The sequence below is a fragment of the Camponotus floridanus genome, unplaced genomic scaffold (assembly GCF_003227725.1).
Source record: "Camponotus floridanus strain SB8 unplaced genomic scaffold, Cflo_v7.5 scaffold98, whole genome shotgun sequence".
Classification (NCBI taxonomy): Eukaryota; Metazoa; Arthropoda; class Insecta; order Hymenoptera; family Formicidae; genus Camponotus; species Camponotus floridanus.
This window is the reverse complement of record NW_020229869.1, coordinates 630,411-645,146: the sequence shown is the minus strand read 5'-3', so window position 1 is coordinate 645,146 and position 14,736 is coordinate 630,411. Positions and strand designations below refer to the sequence as shown.

General features: G+C 35.2%; 1 protein-coding gene and 1 long non-coding RNA gene across 2 annotated transcripts in view; one reads left to right on the top strand and one right to left on the bottom strand.

Annotated features, from left to right (window-relative positions):
- The first annotated feature begins 89 nt into the window (after positions 1-89).
- LOC105250058 (espin) lies at positions 90-14,605 on the top strand. The gene is made up of 12 exons (XM_011255933.3): positions 90-502; positions 5,108-5,236; positions 5,621-5,894; positions 7,162-7,360; positions 8,073-8,251; positions 8,559-8,631; positions 9,323-9,471; positions 10,723-10,975; positions 11,858-12,204; positions 12,561-12,736; positions 12,945-13,135; positions 13,716-14,605. The coding sequence occupies exons 1-12, from the start codon at positions 491-493 to the stop codon at positions 13,936-13,938; spliced, it is 2,205 nt and encodes a 734-aa protein (XP_011254235.1). The 5' UTR covers positions 90-490; the 3' UTR covers positions 13,939-14,605.
- Positions 5,813-14,736, bottom strand: part of LOC105250057 — a 99,163-nt gene continuing 90,239 nt past the window's right edge. The window contains exon 3 of the long non-coding RNA XR_889087.3: positions 5,813-5,964. This is a non-coding gene — a long non-coding RNA (uncharacterized LOC105250057). The remainder of the gene's footprint in view (positions 5,965-14,736) is intronic.

The following is a 14,736-nucleotide window of genomic DNA, read 5'->3' as shown; positions in this document are numbered from 1 at the left end:
CGTAAGAATTTAACAGAGATTTTTAAAAAGATATTTAAAAGTTTAATATTCCTCGAAAGATAAAAAATCAGCATAAATTCAATTTTTGGAATCTGTGAATCTGTTAATAAATTTGAAAATTTGAGATTCAAGAAGATCAAGAGTAGCTGTAACAGCTTAAAAATTTCCGAGGGTTATTTTTGAAAGAATCTGGATTCAGAGGATTCATCTGCGAGGAGGATCGGCAATTTGAAAGATCGACACGAAGCGGAAGTACCGTTGTCTCTCTGATGGCTCTGGGGATTCGCGGATGAACGGCCTTGACGGCACGAGCCTTGACGAGTCTCGGTCTGGTCCAAACTAGGACAACGAAGCGAGCGTTCCGATAAACGTACGGAAATCTTCTTCTTCTTCTTCTTCTTCTGGAGTAAATTTCCTCGAGCAACGAACGGATGCTCTGAGACTTTTGGTTTCCAGCATTATATACAGCAGCGGTGAAATCCGGTTTTGCATGGGTGTATACGTAAGTGAACCGTAATCCATAAGTACCGTAATGTCATGAGCATTTTCCCCTTCCCCCATGTGCATGAGAAGCAACGTTTAACATTAATAAATTCTCTTTGCGGTCCAATATAACTCTGTGGCTTCGAAATAATATGTTATTACACCTTACATTTAAAAAAAAATACATTAAAAAAAATTGACAAAATACATTGAAATATTTACATAAAGCGTCTGTATTTTTCGGAACATATATTTTTTTAGAGAATATATATCATATTTTAGACTAGATACATATATATTTATGAGAATTCGAAATAAAAGAATTCGATTTGTTTGCATAATTGTTTAATTATAATAAAATTTAATAAATAATAGTACTTTTTTAAATTTAGAATTTATCATAATTTTTTAAAATTTAATTCGAAGAATTAATTTAAAGATCAATTTTAACGTCGAATTTCTCGACGACGACTTGAAAGTTCGTTGTAAAATCGGCTCGCTGTAACGGAGAACTGCGGTTTCTATCGTACGATCCGGTTTTGCGTGCAAATCTAATAGCTGCTACTTTTCACTCGTAACGAGCGGCACGCACGTTCATGCGTATTACAAAAAATACACACTTAGGTGCAACAAATGGTGCAATGAAATAAAAAATTGCAAAAAATCGCACACACAATATTCAAAATAATTACAAGTACCAAGATAATTACAAGGCCAGATTATTTCGATCGTTATAATTTAATTCCAACAATTTAGCGATATTTATTCTTTGGCACAAATTAAGCGACATTTTTAACATATGTTTCATTTTGATAAGATAACATGCAACGTATAATTACAATATATACGTACGTATTTAATTTAACTTAAAGTATCAAGTGTTATATATTTAATATAAAAGACAAGTTATATATTTAATATAAAATGTGTTACCATAAAGATGTATAAAATATAAAATATAAAATATGTATAGGATACAAAAGATATATAGCATATAGTATACATAAAATATATCAGGAGTAAACTTTCTCCAAATAAATCATTTATTAAATTTGAAATCAATTTTTGGTGAAAGTTTAGTCAGTCGCGAAATTTTTCGATCAAGAATATCTTCATAGATACGTTTGTAGATACTTCATTTACGATTTTGCAGTTATGCTCCACTGTTTGATAGCGTATCATTCGTTTGCCGTGAGAAGAAAGGAATCACAATTATATCGTGTATCTTATTTCGGAGTGTGACGAATCGTGAGACCGTGGGTCAGTACCGAGATCTTTCTCCGCGTGTGAACGTCAAATGCTTGAAGATAAGAAAGACACTAGAGATGCTAAGATGCAATTCTCAGGCGATAATGAGATTAACGCTCTTAAAGCTTTATCTTTGATAAAGTGTCGTAATACAAGAAGCAAAAGAGAGTATCGCATTCAAAAGATATAATAAACGAAGAAATATATTATTAATTAAATAGATAATTTCAAAAATGTATTCATTTAATTCGCATTTTTATATCAATCATCATTTCTTTTATTTTTATCATATTTGTTATTCATCTTATATAAAAATAAAGTCTATTAATTCTATTTAATTTCATTACACTTTATTTCTATATTCAAGAATTATTTTTGAATACTTAAGCATTTGTGGGCATTTTTTATTTTCAACAGTTCATCTCTATTAATATTAATATTAAACATGATAAAAATTAAAACTTTAATAATATATTATTTTCAAGCGAGATTACAAGAAAATAGTTTTTATCTACTTTCTCAATCCGATACATTTGATTTGATGCGTGTCTGAAATCACCGATCCGATAATAAAAATATAACGATAGTTTCATCTACGGCTTTCTAATATTCATCATCGCCCACATACAAACTCATCGATCAATCACTTACAATAAATGTATAAAATAGAGGGATTTATCACTTATAATTAGTCGGAAGCAAGAAAGGCGTGTCAAACGTTATTCTTAATTACGTAAGCAATGAATCGACGATTAAAGCTATACATTAACGGCTCAGTTTAATCAAGATTAGATCTTCGCTTGAATATATACGTGAAGAATTCATTATCGTAATTGGCAAATACCTAAGTAATGGTAAAGCAAAAGATTTTTGAACAAATTCGAATTTTGAATCTCGAGAAAATTGTAAATTTATTTCATTCACATTCTGAATTCCATTCGCTTTAATTCCGTATCACGTAGGAATGAATTTATTTATTTTTTTCTTTTTTCGCTTTATCGTCCTTCACCCGGTTGGGCGAAAAGCGTATCGTTGGCGCGTAAAGCAACGGGATACACGTCACGGGGGAAAGGATTTGCGTGGATGGACATTTTTTCCGGGGTAGTGCCCATCACGGATCGGTGACATCGCGCTGTCATGACTATTTGTCACAATCTGCATCACGATACATTTTCATATCTATCTTCGTAAAAAGCCAAATGCTATCTTGTCTCACGCGATGTTCTGATCAAGGAGCCACAAGAATGCAGCAGACTGTAAAATCATGCTTGCATTTTATCACTGCCGTTAACGTATAGTTTTAATTAAAAGAAAGGCAGAATCAAAAGAAATATTTTCTTCGAGTCAGAAAAAGAGCATTGAGATTTAAAAATAGATTTTGATGAACTTAGGCTACGAGGTACTTGGCAAAATAATAATTATGAGACATTGGTTGACCTGCATTTAGAGAGATAATTTATAAGCTGAGAGATCTCATATTGCGAATTTCTCTTCTTGCTCGGGTCGGAAATTAGAATACATACTAATATATATACGCGCGAAGTCAAGAAGTACACTTTTGACTGAAGATTTGTCACTTTTATCGCAACTCTATAGAGACAAATTTCCTCTTACGCGATCGCGCGCACTTCTTTGCTTTCCTTCTTTCGTCACGCGTCCCAATTACGGTTAAACATACAAATTTACATAACAACATAAGTGTGACGTACACGTCCGCGATGTTGAGGTGCTCGGATATAAATTTAATGATGTCCTGTAATCATTCATTCATCTTTTCTGCTTAATATTTTCAAACGACATATTAATGTCGTAAGTTTTCTAAACATTGCAGACTGATAATACAACAGATACGAGTATATAATAAATGTTAATTAAACGTGGATAATGTAACAGTTGTACTAAAAAGATAAATATTTAATAATGCCTATTACTTTTAATCAATGTCATTCTTAATTTTTAATTCCTCGACCAATAATAAGTTAGTTTTATTCGCCTTCCACAAAAAAACGCCCTGAATATTATAGAAAGATTACCCTTCGGGTATACTTTATCGGCTTAATCGACCGCGTGAGTGCGGAATCTCGCGCTATATCGACACGCAGTTTCACTTCGATGAAACGAGAGCGACTGGGAAGCGGTGCGCGATTTCCATGTACACGGAATTATGCGAAAAAGGAGTTACGAACTCGGTGGCTTACCGTATAATCTAATTAACGCGCCAACGGTCTAACGCGAAACACTATAAATCCGGCTTTACTCTGGCAACATGCGAGAGTAAAATTTTCCCGCCATGGTTCTATAAAAGCGTGCGACACGTCGTGTTCTGAATCGTACATATCTAGCTTGTTCCCGTTTTTTGCCAATCGGAACGATCGATAAGAAAACGTCGACATTCGTTACTTCCTTCGCGCAAATCATTAAATTCGGTCTACCTTGCTTATTTTCTGTCGTGTTAAAGCCAGTGCGGAACAAAATATTTTCGATATTACGCGAAACTATCAATTATATATGTGTGATTATCGCTTTCCTTTTATAATTTCACAAATCACCGTATCGCTTTAAAATTATATCGTTACGCATGTTTATTTGAGTTTATTTAGTGAAATCAAGAATCGTTAGTAGAGTTTTGTATTTTTTGACAACTAGAAATTAACGTAAAAGAAATATTAAAAAATTGATTATTTTTTAAGTCACTTTCTACAAAAACAAAACTAAGGAAAGAGAAAATCAAAATTAATAATATAATAAATATGTAAATATATAAAACCTAATAAAAAATGATAAAAACTCTGAATTAAGTAAAACAGCAATTTTTCTCTATCTTTTTCAGACTATTTAGCTATTCCATAATTGCTTGAAATAGGATATAAATTCCTGACCTAGCGTAAAAATTGCATAGGAATATTAATCACTATCTGCACGCTTCTACTTTCGCCTTATTACAAGCTGCTTACATATGCAAGGTCTCCAAATAATTGCATCTTCTCGTAACAATAACAATGTTCTCGCGACGTTCGCCGAATCATCGGAGTTTTTCTTCTTCTCTCATGAAGTAAACTCTTCTGGCAAACGCGAACGAGGTCAGTCACAGACTTTTGCGCAACCATAGGTAATCGCTATTAAGCAACGAGTATTATCGCGAATTCGATAAATGCAATCTTTCTCTCTGAGTTGAAATATGTTGGGTTATATTGAAGATATAATAAAAATAAAAATAAAATAGAGACTACAGATATTTCTATTAGCGCGTAATAAGAAAGATTGTTTTCGCGATAAATTCCACGAGTTAGGATCGAAATTTTTTTTCTAATTAATCTACCGCGATTAAACGCCAATCGAATAGTTCTAATCGGTTTTTGCTTATCCCGATATACAGCAAGAGACCGGCAAGCCTCCTCCCCCTAATGTCACCCCGAAGATGGCCAGGGATCGCGCCGGGTCAGACCACTCAGGTCACATGAGCGACACTACCACGTGCAGCTGCGTCACAAGTTCCATCGAAAAGGCAAGAATATTGATTTTATGTTCAAATACTTTTATTATAATTGGCGATTATCGAGCAAAAAGATATAAAAAATATACAATTTTCCAATTTATCTTATTTGATATAAAGTATAGATATTTATCATATATATTTTTGCTAAGAAATAAGAAATTTGCTACGAAATAAGAAATTTTCCAATATCAGGATGCTAAGACAGAATTTGCTTTATGATTGTATCCATGATATTTATATGATTGAAACTTAGAATTCTCATTTTATTTTTATTTTCTTTATTTCATATATATGGAATTTATTATAAAATATATATACTCAAATATATATACCAAACCATAATTATTCCACCATAAAAGCAAAATTTCAAAGTTTATAAAAAACATGTTGCAGTGTTCGCTGCGAGGCTGTAGGATGTTGCAAGAACCGTTCTTCCTGCATCCACCAGGTTCTCGACCACGGGACGGCATCTACATAAATCCCATGAGCGCGTATATCGGCGAGCCGACCAAGCCCAAGGACACGGGCGAGTCCTTCTACCTTCACAGCCCGCACGATCTCGTCTATACCAGGATCACGCGACTGTTTGGCGATGCCGAGAAGCAGCGGAACGGCGTCGCGGCGGATCAGCGTCATGTGGCAGAGAGGAAAGACGATACTCTGACTGGTAAGTAGCACGTCCCAGATATTTCATTGCTACGTTGTAATGCGATGCACACGGTGTCCAGGAAGTATGCCTAGTGTTATCGAAAGTGAAAAAGCATCGCATGATTATTTGAATTTATTATTAATTCTTTGGTTACATTTATTATTACTTCTTAAGGTGCAATTTCATTGACGCTACTTTTCAATGAAATTGCACCTTTAGATATAAAGTGACTGGCAAGAAGTTCTTAAAGCTTAGCTATTATATAGTTATCAAAAATGTGAAAATTCAAAGATACTTTTTGATCAAATATATTATGCGATTCGAGTGCAAAGAAAGATGAATTCCATCGAATTATTTATAGATGAGACGAACTGAGACGACGTGTAATTCTGGCGCACTCTGTGTGCTCTGTTGAGTCTCGACAACTGCTTATGGCTCCAGGGCGACCTCAATTCGCATCCAATGTTCGGCATTGATCTCTCTATCTCTCTTTGTTTCGTTTTTCCTCAGATGATATTTACAAAGTCTCGCATTCGACTAAGCAATGTTGAAATCATTTGCCTTCGTTGTTCCCACTTCATATAAGAATAACATATTGATTGATCGAACTTCTAAGAAGCTAGGTTGTTTTTCTCGGTAAAAAACATTATTTAATAATCAAATATAAAAACTATACACAAATCGACTATTTGCAATAGTTTCATGTATCTGAGAACTTGAAATAAATCAAAAATATCTTTCCCATCCATTTTATTTTACGGTAAATTTGATCGCGAGTTTTACGAGCGACGTATGATTAATGTGAGCAAAATTTCGCGGGATTTGTCTCGGGAAAAGAGAGAAGGAGAGATACTTGGATAATTGTCGGAGGAGCGAAAAAAGCTACACGCGTCGCAAACTACACGCGCGCTCCGCGAAACCGGGTTAAAGACTCGCGCGCGATTTACCGCGGATACCGTTAAGCCGTTACAGTGCAGTAGCTTTTAATGAGTAAGAGTAATAAGCCCGATCGGCGAACTGATCGAGGTGGGTCTCGTCGCGAAATACACAATAGTTATCGATTAGACAAACTAAAATCAACTTTTATAAAAAATTTCGTCAAAATTACATTTTTTGATAAAATAATCGATCAATCGATTTTTATCGCATTTTAGCTTCGCTAAAAATGGAATTTTTGTAAAACTTTTGGAATATGATGTTTCGCATGAGAGGCAACAGCACGCCTCGTCGTTTTGCGTTTTCTCGTGTGCGATGCGTATATTCCGAGCGAGGCTTTGGCTTTCAGTGAAAGTGGACGTGCACATCAACAACAACGGATTCGTCGGCAAGCCGCATCCCAGTAACGGACACGCAGCCCGCTCTTCCGCGGACCTCGCAAGAGAGCCCTCGGAACACGCTTACGAGCAGATCTGCGTGAGGCAGGAGGAAACGAGTAGCGTGAGCTCGTCACGCAAAAAACCGACAGACAATGCCTCCGACAGCAGGTAACACAGTTTAAGCAAGTTTAATTCGCAAATGAAGTCAAATCAGAAGATTCGACTCAATATTTGTAATCGTTATTTTAAAATTAAAATTAATCTAAATTTAAAAAACTTTCTCGATTATGAAATTAATTTTCTGGGAAAGAGATAGCTGGACCATTGACAGAGATGACAGAGAGACGTTAATGATACAGTTAATATAAAAGAGAGAAATTATAGATAAAAATTTATAGATAAAAATAAGGTATAAGATATAAATATACTATTCAATATTGTTTTACAAGAATTATTGCATAAAGATTTGCTTGATACAGCAAGCATGTTTTGTTAACATGAACACAATGTTATAAATATCGTTCTCAATATCATGAATCGCGTGCTTGCAAGGAGAGAATTAATGAACGTAGCATAACAAAATTATATCATTTGGATTACAAAAATAAACATTTTGATAATATCAATATGTAAAACGATATGTGACGAAATCAAAATTGTGTATGTATGTATGACTTTTTAGTCAGAAAGAGAGATCATTCATTTGTAAATATCGTAAAGAGAGAGCGATGATATCGTCATTTTTCGCGCTTATCGCATATCTCGAAGATAAACGGTCGAATGCGATTAGATGTGGATAGATATTAAATTTAATCTCCGGAAATCTCTTATAACCGAGAGCACGCGCATCGACAGATTTTTTCTGATTGTTTTATTTCAGTCGTTCCCGAAAAGCCGATAGGCGATATAGTCGTTCCAGCAGCGCCAGCGAATCCTCGAACATGAGCAGCGAGATCCATGGTTTGTCTTCGACGACATCCACCCCGTCTTTGTCACGACACAGCAGCAACGAGCGAATCGGCAAGCCAGGGAGTAAAACGAATGCGGAATCGTCTCATGGTACGTCAAAAATCGAAAGTAGCTGCAGTTAATCCAATGACAAAGATGTGTGATGTGATTTTAAGAAAGTGAAACTTTCTTCAATTTTTAAAAGCGATCTACCAAAGAATACAAAGTGAAAGACATTGTGTATCCTCTTTGGAGAAAGTATATTGAGAAATCGATATCGATATTAATTTATAAATTAAGAGATAAAAAGAGAGAAAAAAACAATAATTAGAGCTAATATTGTAACTACCTTGTAGAATATTAAATCGGTCAAAGAAACGGGCGCTTGTGATTAATCATCTCTGTTCTCGGTTTGCAGAAAGGAAGGACTTGCCCAGTGTGCAGGTGGAAAGTGAAAAGGAGATACGTGTGAGTGGCAACGGCGGACCTAGGTAAGTAGGGCGGATCGATACCGGATTGAGATTTAGCTTTAGCCGCATCGTTAAGAGAAGGATGAAAGATCGATCGAAAGTCGATCGAGTGGCTCGCCATCATTCGCGATTCGACTCACTTTGTCCCTTTTCTTCGTTCCTTAACTTTGTTGCTGCCTGTCTTGAGACATCGCATGAATAATGAAAGGATGACCGCTTTCTGACCAGCAATAGTTTGTGATCGTTAATGCACCGGTAAAACGAAACGAATAATCGCGATAATGATTATCCGGCGGATATTAAATCGATTATTATCAACCTCAGAAAATTAGAATAAATATCTTCTCTCGAAGAAAAAAGATTAAAGCTATTAAAGTGAAAAGGAAAATGTTTCTGTCATTTTTCCTGTCTTTATTTAACCATTTTCAATGTTTTCTACTTCTTTTATTATCTGTCTGTTATTAAGCGCATGTATTTATTATTCTATTAATTATTCTTCTCTTTATTTATTTTGTTTAGAGATAATAAAATATAATTTAATTTTCTGATTTTTTGTTCTATCATATTTTCGTCATTTCTACTTCTTATTAGAGCCTATCAACTAATAATAATAATATTAATATTGTTAATCGACTAATAATAATAATATTAATATTGTTTTATGTAATTTTCACAAATACTATATTAAAATCAAGAAATTTCTGTTTTTTAGTCTCTCAAAACCACCACCACCGCCGCCTCCACCACCGCCAGACGATGACATGATAGTCGTCCTGGTAAATGCCAAACCGAATATAGATACAAACGCTGATAAAAAAGACGCGCGAGGAAGCAGCCAGGACGGAAGGAGCGAGTCCTCTGGTAAGGAATCATGATCTCTCTCTGAGTCCTTTCGCTCCCTTGCACGAATGCTGCGTGAAAGTTGCTTTAAAGCTTGACTTTAAACACGTATACTTATTAATAGCCTGACATTTCCGCTCATGTTTATTGCGCATTTAATTCGAGTTTGTCTAATGAGAGATTTGCAATCGAAAGAGGATGCACGTTACTTCCGGAATATTTTTATAAACGTACTTATCGATAATTTAAAAACTAATGATTATAAAGATTTTTTTAAATAACTCCAATTAAAAGGACGCAACTGTAGTTTCACTTTACTCGCAATAATCGTGAACGGATCCTTTCATTAAGCGAAAAGAAGATTGTTCCTGCCGAAAGCTCGTCTCGAGAGATCACGTCGCGCACGAACGATTTTATTGCCAATCGATGTTTAATGACTACCGGTTGTTGCAAAGGCTACCTAAAGATTTTCTCGATAGATTTTGTTTAATGAATGGATTCGTTTTAATGACGCTATTTGCAGAATACATTGTCAGGTTTAGAGTTTGTCATCGATTCTTAACATTTCCGGAAATTTAATAATCCTCGCTAATTAATTTTTGTCGGAGAGAAGATCGAGTTTCTGAAGTTGATGCATCTATCTACCAGGAAGTCGTACGCGCGTTAGATTAAAAATTTATAATCTGCACTGCATTACTGTGTCTTTATCACGCCGTTAATCGCCCGATGATCGGCCGGCCGTGTTGACTCGCGCGAATTGCGCTTATATTTTCGGCGCATTCCTCCCGACACGCTTCGATGCATTCACGTGACGTCGTCGAGCGAGCAATTAACGAGAATCGACTAAGCAGCGATTACAGTTAGCGAAAATTAATTCACCCGATGTTTATCTGCGGGTCTAATTAGACCGACTCGAGATTTGGCGCGAGGGGCGACGGCGGGGCCTCGTCCCGTCGATCTCGATTTGGGATCGCTGCGCCCCGTACTTTGGCGGTTAATTAAACTGTTAGCGGATCACGCTTAACGCCGAGATAGTCCGCTCACTTACTAGACCATGGCGCTCATCGGGCATATAATATACTTACCTAGATTTCACTTGCCCGCGTCGGTAACGACCATCTCACCCAATGCAAGAGAATATAACGAGGACCCACTCTCCCCCTCTCTTTTCGCCTACCTACCTACCTCCTTTACCTCTTACACCCTATCGCTCTTTCTCTATCTCTCTTCCGTCCTATCTCTCTTTCTCTAATACCACCGGTCTCGGAACAGCGACCAACAAGTCCGACGTATCATCCTCCGGCGAGCATCAGCAGCAGCCGGAAGTGCCACCTCCAGCCAGTGCGCCGGTGGATGCGGACGAAATTAAAGCGAGTCAGGCGTCCCACCTGGTAAACAGGCACATGGTGCTGCCGTTCATACCGCCCAAGTTCGCCAACGCGGACTCCAACACTCTGCTGAAACCATCCGAATACCTCAAGAGTATCTGTAAAGGGACGTCCAAGAACAGTTTGTCGAAGGCGAGGTCAGTGATCTTTTCTGTCATATACAACGGTTACTTCCGTTTGTTTCTCTGTAATCTTTTGCGCGCAAGTTGCTTCGAGAAATAGCAAAGATCATATCTCGTTGTTTGAATAATTAAATTGATTTCAAAATTGCGATTTAAATATTCCACATGTGATATACATCTAAAGAATATTTATAGAGCATCGTTTCTTATGTATGACTCAAGTAAACGAAAAACAACGATGTTATTTCATCTATTTCTTAAAAACAGCATGGTGATTTAAATCTCTGATTCAAGCGGAGTTTAAGCGGAGTTTAAGCAGTGTTTCATCCACAGAATTCGTATTACTTAATCATATTCGTAATTACTTAATCCATCATTTTACAGCGTATTATATGCAGTTTGTAAGCAGAAAAAAATATATTGATAAAAATATAATATTGTTACTTATTGTAATTATGATTTATCAATTCAAAAAATCTTCGTGTATTTAAAAATCAAATTTTATTTTACGATTGAGAGATACCAACAATTAAAGTTTTTTTCAAGAGTTTTGTAGAAACTCACGTGCGTGTTTGATCTTTTGATGATACATATAGAAACATAAAAATAGTTATAATTAAAATAATTATAAGTCATAATTAATGTTCTTCAGAGGAACTAATTTTTACTTATTAAAACAAAATAATATTTTCTTAAAAATTTATAAAATTAATATATATATATATATAAAGTCTATATATTAATATGTATATAATGATGTCATTAAACAAAATAAATTCAAATTTTACAGCTCTTCTCTTGAATCTATCTTATACAAATGAAAACGGATTTATATCTTCGAGCAGCGCTATTTTCAAATTTTCTACTCGCGTGACGATGCGAAAATCACGTTCGCAGGTCAGTGGACAACTTGGACATTCAGAGTCGGAATACGGAGCCGCGAGAAGAGGAGGAGGCGGACGAGGGAGAAGAAACGCGAAGGAGCAGCGAGGAGGTCAAGGGGTCTCCTACGGGCCCCCCGCCACCACCGTTGTCTCCTTTGCAGCAGAGAGCACGAAGTGTGAATCAAGGCTCGAATTCCACCAGTACTGGCAACGAGACCGAAAGCTCCAAAATCCCGCAACCCTTAGCCACGATCAGCATCCAGGACCTCACGAGTATCCAGCTACGACGAACAGGCACAAAGATGAACGCTACCAAGACCTTCTCCGCTCCGCCACCGCGCAGCGTGTCTATGACTAACGGTAAGTTAGTCCGCGCACGACACACATGTACATATAATTTAATGCCTTAACGACGAGATTTCAAGCTCACGCTCAAAGACCTGTGTTTCATATCATATTAAAAAGACATTTATCTCATTGTCAGAGCAATTTCGAAATTATCCTACATATAATATGTATTTCCTATTTAAAGATAAACAAATATATTTTCACAATGATTATGTGTAATAAATCCTTAAATTTCGCGAAATTTATCAAATAAAATTACTATACTTTCTTGTAAAATTAAAAAATGAAATGAAATTACAGATAAATTAACAAATAAATGTAAATGAATTATTCATGTCATAACGAATAAATCTAAATGAATTATTCAGTTTCGGAGCCATTCTTCGTGCAAAAAACGGACTTGATTGCCGAATTGAAGCGCACCAAGGACATACCAGGTATCAAAAAACTAAAAGTGGAAAGGGCTCAAGTCGAGAAGACTCAGGAGCAGAATCTCATGTCGGAAATCAACAAAGCATTTAACGTTACAAACTTCGTTGATCAAGTAAGTATTTTACTTTATTCTTTTCAGAAAACATATATATATATATATATATATATATATATATATATGTATATGTGAGAAATAGTATATGTATATGTGAAGAAATATCTATTTTTCTAGACGTTTGTTTAATTTTTTGCTGAAGAATCTTTTTATAATTCGCTGTGAAGTCCCAAATTGCTGATTTTTTTATACAATATTTTTGTAGATTCCAGAAAAAGATAGTTCGGGAAATATAATACCAATTTGGAAGCGACAAATGCTTGCTCGAAAAGCGGCCGAACGAGCGAAAAAGGAACTCGAAGAGCAAATAGCGCGAGAGAACGAAGAGAGGCGGCAGAAAGCGATTCCACCGTGGAAGCGACAACTTCTCGCCAAGAAAGATAACGAGGAAAAGAGGTACAGAGATTAATTAGATTTAGATAAAGTCGAAATTGAAATAGTTCGCAGAAATGCAAAACATCTTTACTGTTCCCGACAAAATTTCATTCGATGCTTTTCAGAAGAGATTTACTTCACGTTAATTTATGTGGGATTTAGTCCTACCTGCTTTTAAGGTATATAGGGAGGCTAAGTGCTTAAATTATCGCAAGTATTACAATTGCCCCTTGTTGCAATTGACCTTAAGTTCCTCTGCCTCGTGTTACATGCAAAATTACGCAATGTACGCTGTGATATTATATACGTAAATTAAAAGATTGACCAGTCAAAGCTATTGAGCATATTTGTTCATGGAAAAATACGTTATTATTCGATGACACGTCATTATTCAAAATATTTTGAAGCTTTTCAAATTTTGAACGAAAAAGTAGCAATATCAAGAATCTCTAATTTGCATATAATATTTTTTTTACATTTTATTTTTTCTTTGTTATGTTATTTATTACATGATTTTGTTTTAACAATTTTATTTTATCATTTTAATAATTTTTAACATATTAATGTAAGAAATTTTCAAGCCTCATGTTAATGGTTACAGACTGAACCAGACAGCGCCCACGTCGACATCGAAGCTGGAAGTAACGACGACGAACCCGAAGAGGGATCTCTCGCCGGTATCGTGCGTTACTAAAAAGGAAGAAAAATCTGAGGCCGAAGAGAAACGCGACGATCCTGCCAAGGACGATTCCGACGACGGTCAAATTATACCTTGGCGGGCGCAATTAAGGAAGACCAACAGCAAGCTTAATATTCTTGATTAATCATCGAGCGTTAAAAATGCTTCTTTCGTTTTTTTTTAAAAGTGCGCGTTATGTAAGTATTCAGCTAAAAATATTTGTTGTTAAACGTATGTTAACGAAACTTATACAAGAAATAAATGTGAGAGAAAGAGAGAGAGAGAGAGAGAGAGAGAGAGAGAGAGATTTTTTGCTAGTTGAGATATAAACGAACATATAATACGGTTCACGGAATTATATAAAATAGGAAGTGTGTTTGGTATTCTCTACAAGACTAGCACGTACTGATATAAATATTTTAAAAAGGAATTGAATGGATATTTTTATATACTTATTGTGTTTAATATCGTTGCAAAGACACTATCAAAATATTCTCGTTTATAATTAATATTATAAATTTGAATTTATCTTTTTTTTTTACGGAAACTGCTAAAGCATAGCGGAGTTTAATGTACATTTCAAATTGTCTAAAGAGAAATCTTCAAAGAAATTATCTCCCGCAAAATAATTCCCCCTCAAATTTTTCCTCAAATCCATAAAAAAGACAATCTTTGAAAATACATTTATTGAAATATTGCTCTCAAAAAATATTGTGCAAATATTTGATAAAATACATCAAGAAAAGACGAAAATTATGTAAAGAATTGATCATTGTGTCTTAAGTTATGTAATATGAATTAAATGCGATATATGTACATACAAATAAGTCTTATAATTTCATTTGCATAAATAAAGCTTAAAGCAAAACCTAAGTAATTAATTTTAATCCCACTCTTAAAAGCTGGAAAAAAAATATTAAAATTCCCTATTTAGTTTAGCTAC

What these genes read in the sequence shown, in the direction of transcription:
- LOC105250058 (XM_011255933.3), top strand. An exon ending in AACAGTTTGTCGAAGGCGAG is followed by an intron (nt 10,976 to 11,857) that starts GTCAGTGATCTT and finishes TCACGTTCGCAG; the next exon opens with GTCAGTGGACAACTTGGACA. An exon ending in AAAGATAACGAGGAAAAGAG is followed by an intron (nt 13,136 to 13,715) that starts GTACAGAGATTA and finishes TAATGGTTACAG; the next exon opens with ACTGAACCAGACAGCGCCCA.